The sequence below is a fragment of the Cuculus canorus genome, chromosome 3 (assembly GCF_017976375.1).
Source record: "Cuculus canorus isolate bCucCan1 chromosome 3, bCucCan1.pri, whole genome shotgun sequence".
NCBI lineage: Eukaryota > Metazoa > Chordata > Aves > Cuculiformes > Cuculidae > Cuculus > Cuculus canorus.
Genome location: NC_071403.1, coordinates 31,252,037 through 31,279,080, shown reverse-complemented (window position 1 = coordinate 31,279,080; position 27,044 = coordinate 31,252,037). Strand labels below are relative to the sequence as shown.

Genomic DNA, 27,044 nt, shown 5'->3' with positions numbered 1-27,044 from the left:
ACAGTATTCGGGGTGCAGCCTCTCCAATGCTGAGTACAGGGGCAGAATAACTTCCCTGGTCACATTCCCTGGTATCAAAACACCCTCTTCAAGTACAAAGTTATCAAATAGTAAAAGCTGATTCCTAAAATAAATAAATAAGTAAGTAAAATTAAAGGCTTCAAACTTTTGCAAAATCCACAAACTGAAGTGCCCAACTGCTGAGCTCCACATTTAAGAACTTGGTGGGCACCTTGATGGCTATCCAGACGTGAAAATTAAAAACCTGAGGAGCTGTAGAGAAGAAACAGGTGGAGGATGAAAAGAAGGCGAATGCATTTCAACTAGGAAGAAAGGAAGATTGAATACTTCTGCTTTTTATAGAGACATAAAATCACAGTTCATAGAGGGCTACAATACATATCTTTATTACAGCCGAACAAGCAATCGACTTCAGCAGTGCAAGAAGCAAGCAATTAAAACATTCTTCTAATTAAGGACATGAAATGAAGATAATTTTTAATTGTTTAACAAGAGTTTTTGAAACACCTACCCCAGCGCTAAGTGGTAATATTCTCTAAATGTTGGTAGAAACATGCCTTTGGAGACTCGAAAATCTTATGATCAGCAAGACCAGAGCCTAGCAGCCACGAGCATTTGAACAGAGTTTGTTCCTCCTTGCCAAGACTCAAGTCTGGTGAGATGCAACTGAAACTCCGAGTCAGCCAGGCTGTTGTTATATATGGCTCAGCTGGCATCAGCTGCAATTCTTTATATAGAAAAGGACTCAAACCCGCTCCTTTTAGAGTTTAGAAAGACATAACCCTGGATGTGAAGACAAAGCTTTTTATCTTGTTCTCAACATGACTTACTCTTATATTGGATAATTCCTTTAATTTCCTCTTGCCTTATTTTACTTACAGTAAAAAGAAGGAACAACCAGCAAATCTACAAATGCTCCGGGGACAGTTTAAAGACCTTTTTGTATTCTTTTAACCTTGGCATTGACCCAATTTCCACGCTGCCTGCAAATGCTCTGAAGCTTTCCTAACTCACCAGCTACACTAAAAATGCGCCAAATGCAGGAGACCATGATGCAGGGGCACTGTGACAGCTTCTCAAGTCCCATTTCCACTGGTCTGTGGCCTTTGCAAAACCAGCATGAAGTTGGCACAAGCATCCATGTACCAACTCTGTGCCACACAGAAAAGAGAGCCAGGGAAAACGGCTTCAAGGACACCACTGCAAGAGATTCTGGCTGTACAGTTCAAATATATAAGCTCCACTGAGGAGCAGATTTCTGCTGTTTCAGCAGCCAGCAGCCCTCCCCTTTCCAGTATTGCCTACAGGCCCTTTGTCCTCAACTTGCAGCAAGTACTGGCTGGGTCCTGACCACCAACGATACAGGCTTGGGACAGGATGACAAGAATAGTGACAAATCATTTTAGGCACTTACCACTGTCCTCTATATAACCCTCTAGGGCAGAAACTTATTTTACAAACTTCACCCAGTCACAGAAAATATCCTGTTTTAGTTAGTAGCACACATGAAGGTATTACTGCCTCTGAAGTTGCTAATGACACTACAAATCCTCCTAATATTGACACATATACATGTAATCCTCTTATTAAAAGTTTAGCCTGATTAGTCTGGTCTTCTGAACATTCTAAAAATAATGATTTGGTGTGTGTTTCTGGCAGTGTCTGATCTTTTTTTATTTCATTAATTATCAATCAAAACTCAACTTCAGAACCATAACACATTTAGGTAATAGTTGTCACTTACTTACAGTGACCTTCCAGTACCTGAAAGGGGCTACAGGAAAGCTGGAGAGGGGCTATTCATAAAGGCTTGTGGGGATAGACCAGGGGAACGGGTACAAACTGGAAAGGGGCAGATTTAGACTAGACATCAGGAAGAATTTCTTCACTGTGAGAGTGGTGAGGCACTGGCACAGGTTGCCCAGGGAAGCTGTGGCTGCCCCATCCCTGGAGGTGTTCAAGGCCAGGTTGGATGGGGCCTTGGGCAGCCTGATCTAGACGGAGGTGTCCTTGCCCATGGCAGGGGGCTTGGAACTGGATGATCTTTAAGGTCCTTTCCAACCCAAACTGTTCCGTGATTCTGTGATTCTACTATTTGTTACCAATTCTTTCACATTCTGCAATATTTAAAAAAAAAACCCAACAACCCACATTAACAGATAAGAAAATTTCCTATGGTATTATTGTTCCAGCATGCGTATACCGGGTAAAACTTGTAGATTTTTATCATTAACTCTGATGCCAGAAGTCAGTATTTTATAGGCATAATACTAATGCAAAACACATTAGCGCTAACATGAGCTTCCCTCCTTACAAAGTGTTTACTCCACTTCAGCCTGCTTGACTGAGTTCTCACCTTCATTTGTTTTTGTTTGTCTGTCTACTTAATGCATTTTCAGCTATCATCATCTCAGTTCAAGTAGGATGTTTATTATTTGGAGCTCTCTGTGGACTGTTTTAAGAGTTAGTCTTCTCCTGATCCTATTATGTATTCCATTTAATTCAAGTATAAAGCATCTTCCTTGTTTGTTGACTCATCAGTGACAAAGTAGCTCACCTTTTAGAGACTGTCTGAAGAATAGAGAATGCTTTACGTATGTTACAAGAAGATATTTCATCTCAAGAAAAAATTTATTTTTATGTTGGAAGTTATTCCGGGGCCAGTTCCAGTTACATCCTGAAGAGTTGTCACTGACAATAACTACAATTTACTGCAGACACTCCAATGCTCCAGAACTTCCTAAGCCCAAAATACAGTTTAAGACTGGATAGTATTTACAACTAAGACACATTAAGCAATAAAAAATCATAGAGGTCTTCTTGCTGTTTGCAAAGGAGCCACGCTCTGTCACTAGTATGGCTGATAAAACGGAGCACCAAGGTATAATAATATTTCAACACTGTAAATCAAGAAAAGAACAGAAAAACCCAAGGCACAATCTGCAATGCAGCCGCCTGCTAAAGTTTAAATAAAAATGTAAGATTGTTAGGGCATAGCCAACACATTTATCAATACATGTTTTGTCATCATTTCTAGTGTGTCACAGGATCTCATTTTTTATGGACTTTTCAAGTGCTTGTGTAGGAGAATTCTTTTTGTTTGCATAAGTAAGAACAGTATCACACACTAACTCTGGTGCAGACTATGACAGAAGCCAATTATGCAAGGCAGCACTCAGCTATATGTGATCATGTAATTACAACATCACATAGCAATGATTATCACTGTAGTCCCTATGCAGAAGGAGGGAAAAACTCAGATTAACACAAGCAACAGGCATTCTAGAGTTTCCTAATTGCATTTTGGTGTTGATAGCACCTTATCTTATACCTACTGCACATCCTTTCTGTGAGTTTACCAGCTTTGACACCCACATGGATGGTCAGTAGAACAGGAATCTGAGATCTATAAACCCTAGGCTAAAAGTTATTTTCTAGACCAAGTACAGCCCCCTACGTAGGTTACCTCATCATGGAATCCCAGTAAGAACTGATTTGGCTTTATCTTATAGCAGAAGATTTTTAGTCACATTTCTCATAGTGGAAAGTCATTTCAGACCTTTGCTCTTTTGCTGATTAAGAAGATGCTTTTAACTTCCAGCTTTTTTTAGTATTCATAAACAATTTTATATTCATGTATGACAGTGCTACCTACTAACTTGGAATAGTGTTTTTATGTTCTTGGCCTTTATTTGGGGTGACTGATATGGATGAGGTTCTCACATTTTTGTTTCCTCCTGTGGGGAGAACATGCATGCCACTCCAGCCTGGACTCTCTCCCACATACACCTTTCTGCACCTGCTCTGCTTGAGTTCATTTTCTTGCACGCAGATGAACACTGTTTTCATCACTGATATTGACCCATTTCCCAGTTTTATCCCAACCGAGTTGAAATTTCAGTCTCACTAGAACATGCTCCTATGTTCACCCATCATTCGGAAAAGCTTATCTACTAAATAGCGACCAACATCCATAATGAACCTACAAGAAATGAGATATCTCAAAGGCCTATCAGCTGGTCCGAGCTGGAAGAACAGCAAAAGGCATCCTTCTGCTCCCGAAGTCCTCACTGCCAAATTTTCAATTCCAACTCTAAAGTATGGCATTTGTCAGCAAAAAGGTCTCCAAAAATAGTTAAGACTAAACAAAAGGCTTCTGTTGCTTTGTACAGTAAGCCAACAAGCATACAAACAATTTCAACAGGTATAAGCAGGTAAAATACAAAAGGCTATAAGAAAGAAATGTATATACATCAAAATTAGATGTAAATTTCCCCTAAGTATTCCCTTAAATAATCACAACTCAAGTGATCTAGTGATTTTTTGCAAATTTTCAAAAGAACTTAGAAACCATGGGAATTAGGTTTATAGATCATTCTATTTATAGGTCTATTCATATATTGGCACTTAATCCACAGCCAACAATATTTTAAAAAAAAAAAAAAGTAAGTACATACAGGCATGTGAGAAATAAAAAACTGAATTAAAAAAAAAAGGCAAACCCTTAAAATTGCAATCAGTGACAGAAATCTTGTCTTTATGTGCTCCGTGGTCTATAAAGTATAGGATCTAAAATCTCAAGGTTTATGCAGCTTCCACTGAAAGAGAGTGCTTTCTAAAATTAACCGCCAATACATACAAAATAAGATATGAAACAGAAACGAGGTGTGACTAACAATATTACTGCATTACAATATTTCCACCTGAAATAAATTTCTTAAATGTAATTTTATAAAACATACTTGTGAGTTAGATAAGGCAACTTTTTTAGGGGGTACAGAAACTGATTAAATTCTTAAAGCAAATGTAGCTATAATGAAAGGACAGGCTCTCTGTTCAGAACTGAAGCTGCAAAATCTGATCTCCAGCTGGGATTAAAACTAAGATCAAAATCAAACTAAGGAAAACTATAATTCTAAAAAGCTACTGAAAACAGTGCTCATTTCTAAGCAACTCCATGGTATGTTTATTTACAGTTACACCCGACAATCCTAAAGATGACACCAAATTACACAGTAGATACATTTAGCACTTTTTAATGGAGGTAATTCCCTCAAAATGATTCAGAATCATTAAACTGCAAATGCAGCTGAGTTGTGTCATCATGTAGGGGAGCCTACTAATTGACTTAAAGACAGACACTTGCGTTTGTAAATCACTAGTTGCCTTTGAAAATTATGATGACTTTTTTTTTCCCAAAAAGCTTAGTTAGATCTTTCATTTTGAAGTGCAAAATACACCTTCCTACTGGGCTGTGGAGTGTGCCTATTGTAGCAGAACAACAACCTAACAGAAACTGTTTGCCACTTCTTTGTTGTGCTAATCCACACAAATACTGTATTTTGCCAATTACAGGAATGCTAATCAACTTTTAGGGAAAACAAAATCACTGTAAGATAACCTTTTACAACACAGATATTAAATTTAATTTCTTATCTTTGTTATGCCATAGTATGTTTGCTAATGGTTAGTAATGCAAATTCCTCTTCTCTGTTTTCCAGCTCGAACCGCAAACATGACCTTATTTAAATTACTTCAAAAATAAACCCCGTAGATTAATCTAGCCCCATATCCTCCAAAAGTCGCCAGAAGCAGTTGTCTACGGTGCATATAGGAATAGGATTCGCATGTGGCAATACTTTGCTGATACACTTTCCCAGTTACTGCTGACTTGTTGTTTATGAACTTGCATTTCTGTGTTGGACCTTCTGTATTTAACATGACAGTTTGTTCTTTACCCATCCACACAATCGATTTCATAGATACACTTTCCTGTCATGTTAATACACTACCCTCACTGGTAACTGGCAGCTGGATGAAAGGCTACACTTAATTATCAAATGAAAAGACTACAGGATCCACGAAACAAAATTATTCAATCTTTGCAAAGAAAAGGCTAAAATGTGTTTGAGTCCACTACAAAAGCAGTATTGCCAGCAGAGGGCACTAGCTGCTACGCACAAGTGAGAGGAAGACTTTAAAAAGACAGTCTTGTGAGGAAGACCATGTCTCCTTAAGACCTTGGAAGATCACACATAAGGTTATCTAAATTATTTATACCAGATAAGATTCAAGCCAAAATGTCACAATTACCAGTTTTTAAGCAAAATTTTTAAAAGAGAAGTGAAGAGGTTGATTTTTCTACAGCATAATGAACACTGACTTTTAGATGTAACACAGAGAAATGAAACCACTTTGATGGGGCAGCAAGACTCACATTTGCATGACTGCTAGTTTAGAATGTTGAGATTTTTAAATCAAGTTAATATGTACATTTTATTTTAAAAAGTATTTCCAATTGAACTTTGGATATATATTCAACTGCTGAGAAAAGGGATAAGGAAAAATAAGTTTTTTATAGACACATTGTTGAGTTCAAATTACTTGGTCTGACCATCCAAGAAGCCTTCTGAAATTTGCCAAGCACTATTATAAATTGTATTTCCTTGTTAAGGACCAGCTCCTTAAAACCCACTATTGTGGCAATCTTTTATTCACACACTAAATCAATGAAAAAAATAATTAATTATGTTTTGCAACAATCTAAATCCATCGGTAAACATATCCCTCGTTGTCCAGATGGAGAAACCAAAAGGAAGGAATTAAAGGCCACGAAGAATAGGGGAAATTAGTCATAGCATTAAAATTCAGGAACTATTTGTCAGTGTTCTGCTTGGTGCCTCTCCCAGCCTTCTCTGGCTACATTTGTTCATTAATGAGGCCTTAGAAAAGATGATATAATAATGAACATTTGGATAAAAACCAAGCATAGTCCTCCTGGATGATGACGGGGAGAAGCACATATACAGGACTCCATTCCAGTCTGTAGGTCGCTACTTTCAAGCCACAACAAATGCTGCCACAACAAATGCTACCACGTGCCATACTGCCACATAAACCCTGGTGTGGCAGATCCAAAAAACTATGTCTCATTTTGCTCTAAAGCAACTAAAATAGATCAAGATCCTCTCACCCAGCATTTTTTTGTGTCAGTTTTCCACATGTTCACATACGCCATTAAGGTAAAACAGTTAAGTGTATGGATTTGATATTAACTAAATTAGCTAAAACTTGGAATTTTCCAGAGGAAACTATGATTTAAAACTTGATGCACACAATATAACAAGATGCTATTTACCAAATCAACTGCATGTCATATCACTGCATACAATATATTATCTTTATTTCATTTATAAACTTTAATGGACAACTGGTGATTACCAATAACTGATGCATTGTTTTAGACAAGTAACTCCTTATATTCTTGATATTAAAAAAATGGATGCTAACACATGAAACAAGAAAAGAAAGACTATACAACTAGAGGGGCACCAACTCTATCTCCCAAGGTTTTCAGGTATTATCTACAAAGTAGCTATTTTGAAAATTCCACTTAAAGCTAGGAGATGTTTCAAATAGTATATAGCTACCAATCACTTATTTTCTATTTTTATCTATTATGTATTGGCTGACATTTGAAGAAATCATACAATACCAAAGTGGAAAATGTTTTAATGTTTCCCTTTGAAATTGAATTTTTATTTTATCTCAAAGGAAACATCAGTGAATTTGAAAATTTATAGACTGTTCAGATTAAAGATTATATTACAAAAGTTACTGTCTAAATAAGTAATTGTCTGAGCAATTTCAAACACATCTCCTTTATCATACTACCGCAACAAATGTAAATAGAGCTTTAGGTCTGGAAGTTTAACCCTCTGGACTGCGCTGTAACAGTTATCCAAGACTAGAAGACATAATTGTCACAATGACGTGAAAGCAGAGTCATTTGGGTGATAAGCTATTTCTCCAACATAAAAAAAGCATCCATTCTTTCACACAACGACTCATGCAAAACTTAAATTCTCCCTTCTGGAACTATAAAGGGTAATGGGTAGCTAAAGGAATCAATCCACCATGTTTTGAGTACAATGTTGTCTGCTCATGCAGCAATGATTACTGGTTATATGCCAGTTGAAAAAAGCTCCAAAGGATATCTTCCAAGATAATATTGTAACAATTCTGTGTAATTAAAAAAATAAATTAAAATAACCCAACTTCCCAAATCAACTGACTCCCCTCATTACTCACTTATCCCTCTACCTTAAATTAAATATTTTTTGTAATCATAAACCAAATTTAACAGAAGAAATAAATTTAACCCAAGTTAATTGCATTTGTATTCACAGGCTATTTTTTTATCCTTTAGTGAAACAAATATTTCACTCTGCTTTATGCAGAACAAGTATTTTTTGTAAAACCTTCTTCTTCCATATAATTATTATGTCATAGAATCATAGAATCACTAGGTTGGAAGGGACTCACTGGATCATCGAGTCCAACCATGTCATACATCTCCAACTAAGAACAAGCCAATAACATTAAATTAACATAAAACATATAAAAACTCCCCTTTTACTTATCAACAACAAGTCATTGTATAGCTGAGCAGACATGGTATTGGCTCATGACATTTTGTTTCCCTTTAAATTTCTTGCACTTCATAACTAGCTGCCACTTGTTCTGTATTATTTTATTCTGTCTTGACAGTGACACAGGGCATACTATGTTCTTCCTCAAAATGTCCTTCTTGTTCTTTTTTATTGTTGATGTTTTACACTTCACTTTCAAGTTAGTTTTGGTCTTACTTCCCTTTTGCTTCTGAAAATTATTCTTCCTGAATGCAACTTCACTGTTTAGAAGTATCTTTTGGTTACGCTGAATCTTAGAAAATTATGGAGAAGACTGGCCCCACACAACACAAATTTCCAGATTAATTCATCACTGTAAACTCCCACAAAACCGCTCAAACCAAACAGCCTTGTACTGGATGTAGAACGTTTTATGCTAGAAAATTACCATTTGAAATTTTCAAGCTAATTACATTTCACCATTTTCTATATTTCTTCTACAGTAGAAGTTTCCTGTACAACAGTGTTTTTTCTTTATATGCTTTTTATAGCCAAATGCTCAAGAAGCAACGCACCTCCTCATTCTCCATTTGCAACAGACCCCTATGAGTACTACACTTCGGGTTTGTTGCAACGCACCTCCTCATTCTCCATTTGCAACAGACCCCTATGAGTACTACACTTCGTGTTTGTTCATTATTAGACTAACTAATATGTGTTCCAGATCCCTGTATTAATTAACTTTAAGGCAGGTACCAATGTCTTCAATGTTGCATACTGTCCTCCACCTCTTCTAGCTGCTCTGTCCTTAAGTGGGCCATAAGCACTGATTCCACATTCTTATTTTATGACTTCTCCTGCGAGGTTTCAATATTATCAATTATATCTCAGTTTTGCCATTAATGAGAATTTCCCATTTATCGTGCTTATCACCAGGTCTGATCACTGGTTATAAAAACAACTGCAAATCTTGTTTTCAATTCTGTTATAAGTTTAATTTGTTCCTATGTCAGTGACTTTAAACTGCATTTATCTACCTAGAATGCTTTGCTTGGGCTGTCAGTTAAGCCCCTTTCTGGTTGCTCCAGGCTCCATCTAGAAGACTCCCTGCCCCACGTCTCCTTCACACAATCTGCCTTCCCATAGGCCTTGGTCCCAAAGTCCCGCACAAAGAAACTTGCAGACTCACTCTGGCCAAATCCAAAAAAATCCCTTCCAGTATTTTTATTTGGTGGATCTTCCTTTTCATTACATCTTTTTCGGCCTTCTAGTTTCCTTTTTCTTTATAGTTGTACCTATGATGCCTGTCTACCACCTGTCTACTACTCTGGTACCACAAGCAGTAGCAAATCTCTGGTAGCTGTCTCCTACAGCACTCTGCTTTATCCCTCCACAAACAATTACCACTATTAGCCAGCACACTTGAATATATATGAATAACAGTCTCCTGACTTTAGGGGGAAGTTGGTTTTGGCTATGAAAGACCACTGCGGTCTTCTGGATCCTACCTATTTTTCCTTTTCTTTTGTGGCATCAGTGGGAATGACTTTGCATTCTGACTGTTAAAAAAAGATACTGCACGTATAATTTCTCCATCAAAGAGTTAAAAGACTTCATTAAAAAAAAAAGGAGCATGGTTTCCTGGTTTGGCAACTGATTTTTTTCTTTTGCCTTTTAGCAGATTTTAAAGGCAACAGGGCAGGCAAGATCTTATATGCAGGTTAAACTGATGGGAATTTTTTACTATTGCTATGACACCCTGTAAAAGTTTATATTCGTGAAAAAAATCATATCAGAGGCAACTCAGCCCATTCACCCAAATTTCACACACAGTTCTGAAGTTCATGATTATGCTTCTCTACCTATGAAGTGAGCACAGTGATACCATCTTACCAATACACTAATGTAATATTTATGAACGTACATCAGTGATTTGAAGAGAAAAATCACGGCAAAATAATTATATATAACAACTAAAGGTAGAAACAAATGAAGGCACATGCAAAGAAAAAAGCGGTGACTGAGGAAGCTGTTAAAGAAAAACATGTCTGCTGTATTACTTTAGTTTTAAGCATGTAATTATTCTATCAGAGACTATCATAATCCATCTGCAGAAGGTACCTGAAGTGATATAGCATGACTTCTCAAGTCCTAGATGATCAACATAAGAACAATACTGCTAAATGATGTTTAACATTTCATAAGGATTGTCGTTACTTGTTCTGAGCACAAACCAAGAACCTCAGCTCCGCTACACCACAGTAGTCTGAACTCCACACAATTCTTTAACAGGATCAAAACCTTCAGACACAAAGTAGTGGCTGCTGCCCTGTAAGCTACCAGAGCACTTCTCCTTAGAAACAATTTATTATCCTGTTTCAGTACAGAAAGCATTTACTGGACTAAAGAACTTTCCAAGTGTTTGCTGACCACATAGTTTCCTGATTCATTAAGAGCAACAATGAAGAAAATGTCTCAAAACCTTTAGTGAAAAGCAAGCTGTTCTACCCACAACATACCTCCACATTAGCACTAACGGCTAACTGGTTCTGTCTGAAACTGAAAACCAGCAAAGCCTCAAACCTACAGTCTGAAACATAAAACAGTGAAATTCCTGTCCAAATAGTTATCAACTTGGTAGCTACATGGAGGTGAAACCGTAATGTCACAATCAAAGGACTGGTCAGCGTCCTGAATAAAAGGTGCTATTGGCCCAATTTAGAGTTGTGATCATTTAATAATAACTCCAGGTGTCAGCAGAGAGGTCACAGAAGTACACTGCTACTTCTCAGGGGACTGCCTTCAAACCAACTGGAGGTCATATACAACAAAAGCTTTTCAGCAACCACACTCCATATGTTTAGCAGAGAATTTGGCAGTATTCAGCAAAATGTGGCAAGTTTTGAGAAGGTCTGGGACTCAACAGCCCTTGTACAGCTACTCACAACCAACACATGCAACAACAACTTCATTCTAGTGGTGCCAGGATTACTACTCCTTCGCTTGAGTATCTATTTAAACCCCAGATTTTAAAAACAGTATTTGAATGCTATTTACATACCAATATTTTGTGACTACTAATATTCCAGCTATTATATTAGCTAGGCACATACTGTATTAGGATATTTGAAGACAATCTGTGGTATATTTAAGAGTGTATTTACTGTATCATGAAAAAGAAAATTATTATTGTTCTTTTAGGGAGTTCTTTTTATTTTCTTTTTTTTTCCTGTTAAATTCAAAATCTTTCTGCCATGTTAAAAAAAGCCCTTTTAATTTAGCACCACTTGGGAAAATAGTGTGGTTTTGTGTCTGGGTTTTTGGTTTTTTTTAAACTGTGAAAAGTCTGAGCGTTAACCGATCTAGATTTGACTGGGTACTCACTCTGTCACACAGCTCTTCAAACGTGAAGTCTGCAATGGTTCCACAGGCTTTATTCAGCCTCAGCTCTCTGCCTTGCACTTTCAGAATCCTTGGTCTAGTTACTATGGGAACATGAACAAAGACTCAATCTTCTCTGGATAATTACTATAAAATTCATCTCTTACAGATAGGAAATGCATAGCTTGATGAATAATAGCACATGATTCAACACATAAATTAGACAAAATGCTGATACAATGACTGCCACTTGAGTGTGGCATCAACCCATATACAGCAATGGAACTTATTAATTGGTCAGTGGAGATTGGGCATTGTGTTCTAAATGTATTCTCTTTCAAGAGAAATTAACTTACGTACAATCATTTTGTTTCTGAGCCAGCTCATCAAACAACTTATCCATGACAGCCTCCACATCAGCTTCACTTGTGCTACAGTGAAAAGAATAATAGAATATGAAATTAATAACACTTGAAGCCAACATCAAACAGCTGCCTGAGCCTGCTTAGCTTTTTGCCCATAAAAAAAGAGAACAGGATGTTATGCTCTAAATACAAACATTAGATTTAGAATACACTTAAAAGTAGAGAATATTAACTCTCAGGTAGATGATTCTGCCTTATTTGCATACACTGAAAGACTTCTGTGTTTTGAGCTGTTTCCAGTAATGAGGCAATACAGGCAGAGCAGATCCATTAACACTATGTGTGCACAATGAGAAAAAAGGCTTCTGGCTCTATCTTGCATGCAAAATAAGAGCAAATAGACAAGGCAAGGCAGTCAAGCACCTAAAGAAGTATTTTTTGAAATTTCTGAGAGGAGACTTTGTGAAATTAAATATTGGAGCAGCTTTCCGGAGGTGGGGGGTGGAAATCAAGTCAACTGATTGTACTGATCAGAGAACTCGCAAAATTAAACTATGAAATTCAAAATACCAGCACGATCTCTGCATTAGTAATCTTAACAGTTTCCCCCCATCTGTTCCCAGTGCTATTTGGGAAAAGATCAACCACAGACAGTGAAAAGGTAAAACATCTGTGCTGAGAGCTGAAGTGAAGTTTATATTCACCTTCTGGTTGCCATAAGAATTATAAACCAGTCTGATCAGTGAATAGTTTTTGTCACGGAATTGCTTAGAAGGCCAGCCTTTCTGTGTTTCATTCTTAAAGATAGATGATATTTCTAGCTGAGTTTGAAAGCTGAGAATAGTAAAGTACTGCTATGGTAGACTAAATAAACTAGGAGTAGGATATAGAACGCTTCACTGAAGTTTGTATAATCTCATTTGGTGTGAAAGTCTACTTTCATAGACCATGAATGCGCCCAAGTTGCATTGCTTCACACAGTTCTAGATGTCCTCTAAGCGACAAGTGATGATCAGCACGGTACACAATTACTTTCCTGTTCATTAGACCTTAAGTACATTAAAAATGTAACAGCAGAATTTAAATAATTACTTTTTAGCTTAAGCTTAACGACAGCAAACCTTGTAGACACAAAGAACTGGGGGAAAAACCCACAAATTTCTGGAGGTGCCACTTCAAAAACTTAATACCACCCTTTTCTGAATAGATTACATAAAACTGTAACTCCAAAAAAAGAAGCTTCTCTCAATATTGATATTTGTGTGCTGCTTTCCTCTGACAAAGTGACAGATGAAAAGGAACAGACAAAAGCAGGAAAAAAAAGCCAAAAAAGGGGGGGAAGTGCATATATATTAGGCAGCATGCACCCGTGTATGCATAAAACTATCAACAAGTTTGAAGTAAAGGCTACAAGAAGAAAAAGCCGAATGTGATGCCTAGGTGAATATCTGTAGGTGAATTGCCATGAAAGTTTGTTTTGAGCATAGATACCTGAGACTGAGATCTAGGAAGTTGCTTTGATCTCAATTCTGCTACACTGATTGCTTTCAGATGAGTATCTGATGAGTTTGACCAACTCTCAGTCACACATTTGAAATGAAGAAAAGACTACACAGGTCATGAACCAACACGAGGATTTAGAAAAAGAGTCAGGATGACACCATAACCATTAACAGGGGAATATAAACATGCTGGACAGGAACATTTTCTTTTGGGGGCAAGACTGCTAAATAAATTTCAAAAGCTTGTAGCAAAATACTGTATAGTACCTAATTTCAAAATAAAATAAAAAATCCTCCCATACTATGCTAGTTCTGCAGGGTTGAAAGCTCCAGTGAACAAGTTTGAATAGAAGAATTAATTAGATTCCCTCAGACAAAGAAAGAACAATAAAATATCTTATTTCCACTGGTAGCTAGCTACAGGATTTCTTAGGGTTTTTTTTTTATCCCTACTGGTTCCTAATGATTTACACAACAAGTTCTAAAGGTAACCAGCATCCTTCCAGTGAGAGAACATGAGACAGACTTCTCACCAATCACTGCCATTCACTTGATCAGCAGCTTTCCAGCAGAACACCAGGAAATACTCTATCTGGATACCACTCCTGGGCTTTGTTCATATTTCTTCACCTCTGAGAGCTGATGCCATAAACACCAGGTTTAGCCTACTGCCTTCTAGAAACCGCATAGGCGCTCTTCCTGTCTTCAGAGCATGGTGAGAAAAGAATACAAGAGGCGCTCTCCACAGTTACGGAACAGAAAGTCACAATAAGCAGAGCTGTAAGCAGGGACAGCTACGTAGACACAGGAACAAGAGCCACAATGAGCAATTCTGAGGCACCAGAGGCAGCTTCAGATAGCATCTCCAAGCACACATCACAAAAATTAATGAAAGTGGAGCCAGGCAAGAACACAAAATGAGAGTTACTCATCCCGAGTTCATACAGTCACACACTGAAGACACAGAACCTGCATTTGACCTGTTTTCCATATGTAAAATTCTGTCATTTCCTTCCAGAAGCAGGCAGCATTACCTGTGGTAATTCAGCTAAGCAGTATTCCTCTTTCCAGGCAAACAACTATAATTTCTGACTTTATCATAAAGGGATACAGATATACTTCATTTCAAATACCTGTCACATTGATGGAAATACTGCACCTTCCTTAATGGAAATATCATTTTGGAATCAATATTATATGTTGGGTTGAAAGATCCAATCTCATGTTAAGCTATTGTTTGCCTTGTTCGGGTGTCATCAAATAATAATACTCTAAGAGCAAATATGAGGTAGAAAATTATCTAGAATGCAAAGGTTTCGAAGTATTTGGAAAAAAAAAAAGACAGGATGTTTGTATTAGGCAGATATATGCAAATATATGCTGCAACCATAAGTACAACTGTGAATATATTTTAAATATATTTATTTGCAAATACAGAACAAAGTGCTAAAGAAATTTTGTTAGGATAAACAGAAACAATCTGTCAAAGTAGGAGGGTGTTGGGGTTTTTAATCCACAACACTGGAAATACCCGACATTAAATGAATCCTTGTCATTGGATTTCTATAAATACTTAATTACTTAAATACAATAAGGATGTTCTTCTATTATAAGAGAATTGTGCAATCTCTTATAAGAGGATATTCATTACTTTCTAACCATCTGTCACTTCAGTTCTCCAAACACCACACCTCCCAAAAAAATCTAATTAGTTTTTATTCAGTCACACATTATAAATGATGCTAGTGTGGATACTGAAAATGTAGTTTAATGAAGTTAATATCAAGGCATAATGGAAGGCGGTTTGCTGAACAAAATGGACCAGAAGGCAAAGAAAGGAAAAGTCACACTCTGCTAATTCTACTATACATTTTTCATTTCCCATTGACTAGGAAATTATCGGCTAATAAGAAGGAAGAGGGCAAATACCATATTACAGATAAACTTACAGGTAGTAAAGTTTTCCAGCAGCAGGAAGCACTCGTTTCCTGTAATCAATTCCAGAATCAAGCTGGACTGTGTTACAGTATTTCTACAAAGACAAAAAAAAAGACAATAATAGAATAATAGATTTCCTCTACTCAAAGCTATTGTATGATTGTCTGTGTCAGAAGACACGCAATTGTGATAAAGCAACAGCATGAATATCAACTGCACAACTGAAATTCAAGATCACAAAATTGCAGTCTCCTTTACAAATATCAAGCAAAGAAATAAGCTGGAAACCATTCACATACTCAAACCAAAAAAAGTTAACCATTTTCCAAAGTCCATCAACTGAAAGTTAATATAGATTAAACGAAATGATGATGGATATTACTCATTCTCTCCGGGCAGTGCTTTGCTGGGGGGGGCGGGAGGGGGGAGAGTGTAAAAATAATTATTTTCACAATAAAGAATGTACATTCAAAAAGAGAAAATTAGAAGCAACAAAAGTTTAACAGAATACAATCAAATTCTACCAACACAGACAACTGAAATTACTTCTATACGATAAGCTAAAAAGAATTTTATCTTTTCCTTCTACTAAGAAGATAAAAAATTTTATGAGTCAAACATCAAATATATGAACCACACCAAGTCTTGCTGCAAAACAGAATAAAGCATAAAGGGGAATAAACACAGCTCTGTATCGAAAAAAAATTGTTTAAATTTTGTAGTGCCTGAAATGACTCAGAAAAGGATCATCTGTTTTGTTCCTTTAAACAACCTGTAACAACCACTGGCACAGATGTTCCTGAGTAGTCACAATAATTGCTTCTGTTAGAAAACTTAAAAACAGCTGTACTAAAGGGTACTTTTTTGATTAAAGGCCTAAGGCTGAGAGCAAAATTCTCACTAACCTCAGTGGGATCAAATTTTTACACTCTCTGGCAAAGGGAACTGCTTATCTGTTATTACTACTGCAAACATACACAACTTCTGGGTATTACATAGCTAGAAGCAAAAGGAGCTATAAAAGAAAGGGAGGAAAAGTTTTAATATTTTAGAAAATATACTCTTATTAACAATTTAATTAAAGCAATTTTTTTTTAGGTAATTCAACACCATTATAATTCTTTAGATTGATAGAGTCCACTAAATTACTCTCCTTCTTCACTGCACTGTGAGCTATTAGTTTACCTTTAAAACTTTTTTTAAGCGTTTCATATTCCACGTGTCAAATTTTTCAAAGCCTCCTTGAGGACATTCAAATATCAAAATTGGAAATGTCAAATCCCATTTATAGCAACTACATCACAGGAAAAAGCACCCTTAAATTTTAGAAGAACTATCATCAGTGATTTAAGGAACAATGGCCCTTTTGAACAAATGCCTTGCATAGGACACAGATTACAAATATCTGCAGGAGTGACTGTGATGACTCACTGCACTAATTTTTTGCCCTTGGCAATTACTGAAGGCTCTTATACCTATTTTAAACTCCCAACTCCTCTGCAAAGATAAACAGCTCAAGAAAGAAGGCAAAAAAAAAAAAAAAACCACCCTGAAAGTACAGAACCCCAGAAGAATCCATGTATCTTTAATTCCGGTAAGTGAAAAAGCCATGCTAATCAAATCATTATCTTGGGCTAAGGCTACTGCAAACACAATAGCATTGGTGCTACAATATTATTATAATCTATTCCCTTTCTTTTTGTGAAAGCTTACAAAGAAAGAGAATAAATAACAGAGCAGAAGAAAAAAGTTCCAGAAGCATGCAATAATATGCTCAAGGGAGGGAGGATGTTTAAGCTTTTCTTCAGCATCAGTCTGGCAGTCAGGGCTAAAAGGAATATTCCTGAAATTTCACAGCAAAGCTGGTGTACTTAGCTTTACTTTGCCAGGCACTGATGTTCAGCATCTTTCCACTGTTTTATTTTTCCGAAGTAATAGATTAGCTAAGTATTACTTTCTTTATGTTGGGGGGGCAGGGAAGTCACATTAGTACAGCTATGTGGACAATGAGATTATTCAGATTAACTTTTGATATTCCAATACTTGTAATGCTGTTTGTCATCTTGGTTTTTTTTTTTTTTTTCCTGGAAACAACAAAAAGGAAATTTTGCATGAATTCAGCCTCACTCTCTGGCCTTCAAGATGCATTTACTAACTCTATTGCTATCTCAGACTGCTGCATTACAAACAGAGGAAAGAGTGAACACAGAACTACGTATACTGGTACGGCTGAAAGAAAAAAAGTGCACCTGAACACTGAGGCTGGTGTACATGTATTGTGTGGATATTTACAGCAGTGCTTGCGGCTCAGCTGCTAACGTCTGCCGAGTAGGGCAGCCGTTCTGTGCACTCAGATACAGACTGATACTGGGCTGGATTACGCAGGTCACTGCAGCTTGCTGAAATATAAACCAGCACTTGGTGAAACAGTATTTCTTGCAACACAAGTTCACTTGTGCTCAGAAACTTATCAATTCTTAAATGTGTGGTTGGCCTTTGATGAGTCCATGATTTAACCTTACAATGAACAAATCCTGGAGGCGAGAACAGTAGATGTAAACGCTATCGATATAGCTATGAAGTAGATTAATTTCTTCTTACTTTTCTCTTTCTTTAAAGTAATTAGTATTATCACTATTCAAGAAAAAATTGCTATCATTAGTAACACTAGTTAAGAAGAGCTTGTATGCTCAAAAGCTTATTTATGGCTTTGGGCCCTTTTTAAGCTACACTGCCTAAATGAAAGGTATTTCTCTTACCTATACACCTTGTCTTGTACGTCCGTAATAAAGTACTACTATTGATCCTAATCATAATGTGCTATAACACTATACAGTTTATTTCAAAAATATCTGTTAGATATTCTGGGCTATAGGACCTTTCAGCCAGAAAGACAATAGCAGCATCCTGCTCAGAGATATATAAAATGCAGTCATTATAGTCCTACTGGGTTTTGCTTCATTAGGAGGTGAAAGTCAACTGCACCAAACATACAAAATAGAAAAAGAGAATATACAGCAGTTTCCTGTAACACACAATATAAGCATAGAATTAGGAGTCAGTTAACAGGAACAGAAAGACACTCATTTCTTCGGAAAACATTTGGCATTTTACTACCCTGCTCCTTGGATGTTCCTAATTAATTTCTGGGTTTGCTTTGTGGGGGCTTTTTCAGCTTATTTCTGTCCTATCTTTCAAACATGGTTCTGTATCCTACTTTTCAAACCAGCATTTTCAGTCAAATTCTGGTTTATATTTTACTTTGAATCTCTGTTTTCATCCTCTCCAGATCAATGCTCTTTTCAGCTGGGTACTTCAACCATTTGAAGCCCATGTCCTACATAAAAATAAAACAACAACAAGAATTCCTAACGCTTCTATATGTTCATGTGAATAAATACCTACCTCTGTTGATCATTAATTATTTTTACTGAGACACTTCAAAGCTGACTCACATCTATTCTCTTAGGCACTGTATAAATACACATAAAATAAATGGCCCCTGCCATTAAAACAAAACCTTATCACCTGTGTAGCAACACGCTCCCAGAAAATATTCCAGTTAAATGCGAATGCTGTTGTTAGATTACAAGCTTTGTAGGATAGGAACAACTTTCTCCGTATGCAACTATATGACAGTAAAGATCTATAGGTACTACTGGAAAATAACATTAAAAAAAAAATCAAACAGAAGTGTGAATAAAATAAACAACCATTAAGCAATAATGTGGAAGAAATTAATGCCAACAGAACAGCATACAAACATGCACTGGTGTGGGCAACACTATTTACACAAACTAAGTTCTGCGCAGTAGAGAACTGAAAGGGCGTGATAGCAGCACCAGTCAACTGCATGGCAGTACTGGGTGGACTGCTTGCACCACCATGGAGGAACAGCAGCACTTCTCCTCCAAGTTAAGAACCTGCAGGTGGAGACAGTTCTAAAGGGGGAACACCTTTACTCAAAGTGAGAGTCAGAAAGGTTACAGCAAAGCCATGTGCTGAACAGATACATAAGTTTTTCCTTTTGGGTTTTCCCTTGTAGACAAGAGTACCCATCATGTTCTTTGTTTCTACACACATAAACGTTCACTCACCTGCTTCACAGGAATGCAGAGGGTAAAATGTTCATATTTGTAAATAACTTTTTCAAGATAAACGCTTTAAAAGCTAAAAAGACAACATATAATCAGAATGTATAATAGAAGAGAATAAAGCACACCAAAATATCACATATGTCCAAGCTAAGCACTTAAAACAATAGATTTACAAAAATGAAAACTAGATACATGGTTGCACAGCATGGACAAACAAATTTTGCACAATTATAAGAATTAAATACTGAACCTCAGAGGGGGTGCATATGTGAGTACCACCATGCACCTTCTCCTCATTTCACAGGTGTCAAAGACATACTCCTGTCATCAGGAAACTAGAAAATCAATAGTACTATTTACAATCCCTGCAAATTCAGGGTCAGGGGGAGGGGGAGGAAGGCAGGCTCTGCTACTTAAATCCTTTTGCAGCATGGGGAAAAACCCTCCTAAGATTACACACAGACATTGTAGTTTCTCTATGAACTAACTTCTCCAGCACTGGACTGATTAAACCCTACAAATGTGATTGCATCCTCACAGTCACTAATCACCACCGTAGAATCCTAATCAACAGCCAAAGCACTAACCGGAGTGCTCAGATCGTTAGTACTTAATTGTCAAAGCCATGACTACAACTATTGTTTTCCATTTTTTAAGATGGAGGTTTAAACTTTCAAATTTCATTTACTTGGGCTAAATTTCTACTTTTCTTTTGAAATAAATACTTAAAATTGAAGCCACAGTTAAGTCTAGCTTGTTCTTGTGGAACCATCCACAGTTTCCAACAGATTTTCTATTCTATTGAGATATTTCAAGTCTGGCTTACCCTATTCAATTCAAATGCATAAAATTAATTAGTCATACAATTTATTTTGAAGTCATTTATGTATTTATGTATACAAAGAACAAATACAATTACAGAATTGAAAACGCAATTAGTAAGTTAAAAATACTGCATGATCATGCACTCATTTCCACTGAAGTGGCAGAAATACTTTTTTATTCCAGAAGGAAAAAAGACAAAGCCTCAAGGCTCAACTCGAGACAGAATACCTAAAATGACAATTTTCAGATAAAATAGATAAAATTAGACTTTTAGTATACCTACTGTAGAAAGTTATTAAATAGAGACCAATAGAAATACCTTTTTCTTCCTGTAAGGACCTCTAGTATTCTTTTGTTGCTGCAATCAAGAATGGTTGCTATTAAAATGCTTAACTGCTCAAGAAAATTAAGTACACAACATGACAGATTGTTAGATAGAAGAACAAAGGTTTCAGAAAATTTCAAAAGGCCATCCTAGTTAACCGGATAACCTACAAGTTCTCAAGACACGTGTTTCCTTGTAGTCCACTGTACTAAACACGATGTGTCTCTGTGAGCTAAAATACTGTGATCAGCTCATGACCCTGGGTAATTCAGGTGAGTACATAACTCAGCCTTAATGAAGACCACTAGAAGTCAATCCAGTTGTCATCCACTGCTGCGAATTATAATGGCATTTAAAAAAAAAACCCAACAACAAAAAACAGCATGCAAAATCATCCATATCACCCTGTCAGCCCACAGGATTAGACAAACCCTATCTAAGGGCATGCAGAGAAGGGGTAAGGGAACCGAGATACTAGAGTGCTTCGCCTTGGGAAAATCAGTACCTTAATTCCCACAACGAGTTTCTTGAGCTTTTCACACTTGGGTCAAACCAGACACTTGAAATCCAGCACCAGCACAGCATCTGCAGTATCAGATCCACTTTCCATATGAGCAAAGAAGAATATGGTCCTATCCCCAGGCATTCAAAGCTGCACAATTAACAATCTTTGCCTCTGGTGTAGTTCTTAACAAGCATGTTAGAACATCTACTATTAATAACCAAGTCATGCCTAACTGAGAAGAGTAACTTGTAACCACTGTTTCTGAGTAAAAGGAATCAATTCCATGTAGACATACATTTAAGTGCATTCTCAGCATCTAACTCTTTGTATTAGGTTATATCCAAAAACTTCCCATCCCACTAAATATACCCCACATCTGTCCTGCTGATTTGGTCTCCATTAACAATACACGGGATCATTGAAATTCCTTCCCTCCAGCAAATCACAAAATAATAAGAATGTTCATTGGCAATCAGTCTTCTCATACATTCACACCTAGCCTAACAGAGAAAAATTCTCTCACATCACACAACACGTAGACATGTGATGAGAACTCAGCCAGAAACAGAAAAAAGCATTCCTCAGGTAAACAGAGCTCATTACACTTTACCATTTTATTTTTCATCATTTGATTCCATGTAGTGTTAGATTATCAACCATGATATTCTTTCTTTCTTAGAATTTTTTCTTAAGCTATTTCAAGAAAAGATTTCTTCATCCAAAGGGTACCATTACAACTGGCATTTTCCCAAATGATTCATAACTGCGGTAGAACAAGAATCCTCTCAAGCAAAAAAGCAGCGTGTCATGAAAAAAATATTTTGACCTACACAGCACATCCACATGTTTTAACTTTGGTGTATTCTCAAAGTCATCAGCTGATCACAGCTTGCTGAGAGAAGCGTATGAAATTAAGTGCAGTGTGTCCTCTGTGGTGCAGCTCTAGAAGGAGAACAGACAGACCATTAAGTCATGAGCAAGCATGGAACAAGTGCAGGACCCTCAAAGGGCTGCTTCCTTTTATCCATGCCCTTTTGTAATTTCGAGTTTGTAATTCTCCTAACTTTCTGCTACATAGATTCATGGGAATTAAATGTACTCAGGGAGAGGGGTAAGGAGAAAGGGAATCATCAGGTATTTTGTGGTGGATAAAAACTTGAGCCAGGCATTGTTCGGCGTGCGTACAGCTTTTGTCTCCCTGTTCAGATGTTGTTGAAACAGTAGACTTTAAAGAAAATGTCAATGAATCCTCACAAGCACTATACATGACCTCTGGGGTAATTAGCAATCATTCAAAAGCAACAAGACTAAAATGTTCTATTCTTTATTACTGTCAGCTCTTGTCTTGATCAGCATTTTAATAAAGATGGTTTATTGCCAAGACAGTTTCATGAATCAGTCATAATTACATTCTGACACACAGTGAATAGTAAAGCAAAACTAAATATCACTTCATCAACCTTTCTAACCTTTATGCAAGTATTAACTGTAAATAATTTTTACACAACCTTACAACAGAAAATCTGCATATTTCTTAGCTTTGTACATACTCTACCCTAACTGAATTTCCTGTGACCTATACCTGAAAAAGAACCCTTATAATCAGGCATAATTACTTAGTCTTGCATGATATTCAGGTGTTGCCTTTCACAGGTCAAATCAACTTCAACTACAAAAGGCTATTTGTTGTACAAAATAGTGCAATGCTTTAAGGGGTTAACTGATTTTTTTTTTTTTTACCATCTTTTCCCCATATACTCCTCTAATAATGAAATACGGAAATTGCTACAATACTTGTTCCAATTATAAACATTGTAACAAAACAAAATTTAAAAAAAAAACCAACAAAAATACTCCCCAAGACAAACAAAAAAATCCACAAAAACTAATTTTGATGAAAACTTCCAAAACGTCATCCAAGAATACTGAACAGTATCAATGAAACTAATCATGCTCGGGTTCATTTGGATGCCAAATACCTTATTTGCGAATTATTTTTAAATGGACCTAAAGCACAGAGATCCATGATACTGCCCAATATAATTTTTAAATTAATCTTTTCCTTACACTTGTGACAAAAACATTTAAACTGAAGAGTTTAACAGAGATAAATTTAGAGGTAAAATTAATTCAGTGGAAGTTGCACAAGTTTACATTACAGCCTTCAAAACTTTAACAACTAAGAAACCCCACTATTTTTGCTACCACAAGGAACATACGATCTATTGTACAACTTTTCAATAACATTTTCATGTCTAGCTACAAATCAGCTACCCCCTAAGAAGAGGAAAAATAGACAATTAACTTGTAAAATAATGGTACATGAATAAAGACAGAGACTCTTAAAATGCACTGTTCTGTGAATAGTATTTCAGATATTCAGACAAAAGTGGAAGAATTCAGAACGTACAGATGTGGCTGTGCCGGGTAGGAGACAAGTAGCCTCTCCTTTTTCCAGCCAGGGAGCAGAAGAATGGCAAAGTAAACTTCCATGCAATAAGAATTACACTGAACAGCTCTCCCCATTTCACATCCCTTAGGAAAAAAAATCTTCCTCACGGACTAAGTATAAATAAAATAAAATAAAAAAAAAGCAACAAAACCACTGACAAACCACTGTATAAACATCCAGCTTTGCTAAAGAACCAATACTGACTGTAACTTTCAGTGTCCTAATAAACAAGCTGTGGTGTTCTGTGAAAAACAAATGCCAAGGGTTCACTCTGAATTTATAACGTGATGATTTGTAAGCTAAGGGTCAAATTCACTCCTAATACATGTACTTCATTGGAATTATACCCTGGATTAATTTATTTGTCTAGATTTCTTTTTTGCTGTTGTTTTTCTGTTTAACATTTGATTTGTATTTCTTTTCCCAGTATTAGCCTTTGCTCCTGCCAGAACTGTTGGCAGGCTAGGAAAAAAAAAAAAAAAAAAGAGAAAAAAAAAAGTAGTATTGATTTACAAAACTGGATTTCCCAGAACGAAAAAAAAAATAGCGATTAAGAGCTAAACAAAAGCTAAAGATGGCTTACGCTCAGCTCTGATGAGGTCCACTACCTCATTACCAACAACTGAAAACTTCTGATGCATTTTGTTTCCAGGGAATCCAAAAGTCCTTGCTGTAAAGCAGGCTGGGGGGTGCAGGGTCCATTCACTCTTTCTGTATCACAACCATTATGTAAGAAGTATAAAACACTGCCTTTATGCTGCCAAACCACAATGACTCTTCTTACATCAAAGCGGTTTCACCACTAGGGTTTTTTTTCTCTGAAATTTATTCAAGCCAAGGGCAGGCAGACAACAATTCATACACGCTAATTACACCTAATTATCTATTCCTTTTTTTTTTTTTTTTCCACCAGCTACGGCCAGTGTTATTTGCTATCTGGGTTTCTCACAACCTCCCCTTGCCCTGTCCATCCTGCTCAACAGTAAAGTCTTTGAAGAAAACAGTTGTGGCTTCTTAGAATTTTAACAATATAAGGTTCAAGTCAAATTAAATTATTCTATTATTAGTTTTGACACATTTCTGTGTTAAATATGAAGGCCTCTTGGTTAATTTGGCAAATTCCTCACATCTTTTCGTGGCCAGAACTGCTGGTAACACCCTCTCTTGTAGGAGCTTCTCCTCATGCTTTCTTTTCATGATCTAAATGAAATGTTTATTGGATTAAAGTTCTTCTCTGCAGACCTCCACGGTGGCCTGTGACAAAGAGCTTAAAAGCTTTATTAATTGGCTCGGGCTTTTTGGAGGGAGGCAGGACCTCATTTCACATTACATCACAAGCAAATAAAACTGCCACGTGCAATTAGACTAATTTACACTGATACAGCAGGAATCAACCATTCCATATCTATGATATGCTTTGATTTACTCATTTTAATATAGGAGTAAACAAACCAAGCAAGAACTCAGGAAATCCTAACAAAGGAAAGGAGAAGGCAGGGAGCCCAACACTGAGCTACAGTAGCAACTATTTTATCCTTAGATAAAGTTTTGATCTGCATCTAAACAAACTGCCTTGAAGCAAGTGTGTGTGTAAATCAGAGGCAGAAGGTAAATGAAATGAATAGCTTAAAATCTAGAGAGCACACTAAAGTAATAGGGACATCATAAAACATCGTAACACTTACGTGCTCCAAACTACAGAACTCAAATAATCCTTCTATTTAAATTTAACACACACACAGATGGAGGCTTAGAAGGCTGAATGCTGAAAGGGTTGGTAACTTCTAATCTGACACCTTGCTTTCTAAATACAACATTTTGTAAGTTAACAGTCTTACAAATTTGTCAAACTAAAATTACCCAGAAACTATACTGATGCTCAGCACAAAAATGTTTGCAACCATGCTGTATTCTCTATTTTTAATTTTTTCTATGTTTAATTAGGTATGCCTCACAAAAGATGAGCACTTCTATTACTTGCAGACAGAAAGAACAAGAACAAATGCTCCTTCTACTTAGGAGTTTGCTTGGTTACATACTAAGAAGGGAAACAAAAGGCCCAACATCTTCAGTAATGAAAAAGTCAATTGATAGGCGAAGCCATCACAATATCAAAGGCATAATCCCTGCAATTCTGACTCAGGTGACAGTTCACAGGGGTCAGAGTGGCTGACACTGACCTCAAAAGCAGGTTTTAACTATTCAACACACTGAAAGCTGCTGGGCTATCACACCATTAGACTGGAACAAACTGACAAATCAATTTCATCAAGAAGATGACTTTTTTGGGGGGGGAGTGGAAAGAGGCAGATCCACCAATCAACAAATCCCTGCATTTCTCACACAGGTGGTTGGACAAAAGCTGAGTGCACCATCAAAGACATTTTATATCTACCAAATGTCTTTGTACAAAACGGACTCCCACAATTTCCTCAGGGACAGCTCTAAATGTTTTACACGAGTATTTTTCACACTAAATTACTGAAAAGTGAAAATACTTTTAAATTCCTCCATTTCTTGCTTTGTAAGAAAGGGTGTATTTTAATTAAAACCAGTACAGGCAACAATGTCAATAAATTATCATTAATCAATTTTGATAAAGTGAACAATACAGCGTATAAAAATACACTACTTTCTAGCTGATAGGAGCACAGGATGATTACCACTAAAGAGTCATTTTCACCAAACAGCTTTAAAATAAATAATGATTTTGTCCCTAATAGTAGAACAGGGGGAAAAAAAAAAGTTCACTATAGGAAGCATCCAGTAATTTCATGTCCTACAGACAGCAAGTTTGCAGTTGAGTCTTCTTTTTATTTAAAGCAAAATACAGGTAGCCAAAGCCAAACATTTTTAGACCTGTGCCTTTTAAAGGTATACTCAGGCTATGAAAGGCCCTAAAACTTCCCAACTCCCATTTAGAATTTAGTGCGGGGAGGCTTACTGCATGAAGAAAACCTGACAAAATGCCAAAGTTGCACATTTGGTATTTCAAATCAGTTTGACATTTTAAAACTTCACTATATGGTTTCAGGAGACCTTTGGAAGCTCACAAACTGTTCATTTAACTTATAGACTCTACACACCGAACTGCTTGAAAAGCTTTCCTTTCTGATTGCCCAGAGAACAAAACACTGAACTAGTCACAGAATTAAGATTCCAGAACAGTTAAATGTTGATATAAACGTAATCATTAAATGTCTGCAAAAATTAAAATGCTGC

General features: G+C 36.6%; 1 protein-coding gene across 3 annotated transcripts in view; it reads right to left on the bottom strand.

Moving 5' to 3' along the window:
- AFG1L (AFG1 like ATPase) overlaps window positions 1-27,044 on the bottom strand; it is a 76,770-nt gene that overhangs the window by 9,352 nt on the left and 40,374 nt on the right. For all 3 annotated transcript variants that reach the window (XM_054062128.1, XM_054062129.1, XM_054062127.1), the window contains 3 exons: window positions 15,630-15,712; window positions 12,174-12,244; window positions 11,817-11,917 (listed from right to left, as the gene is read on the bottom strand). In XM_054062128.1, coding sequence (XP_053918103.1) covers window positions 11,817-11,917; window positions 12,174-12,244; window positions 15,630-15,712 — 255 coding nt within the window. The remainder of the gene's footprint in view (window positions 1-11,816; window positions 11,918-12,173; window positions 12,245-15,629; window positions 15,713-27,044) is intronic.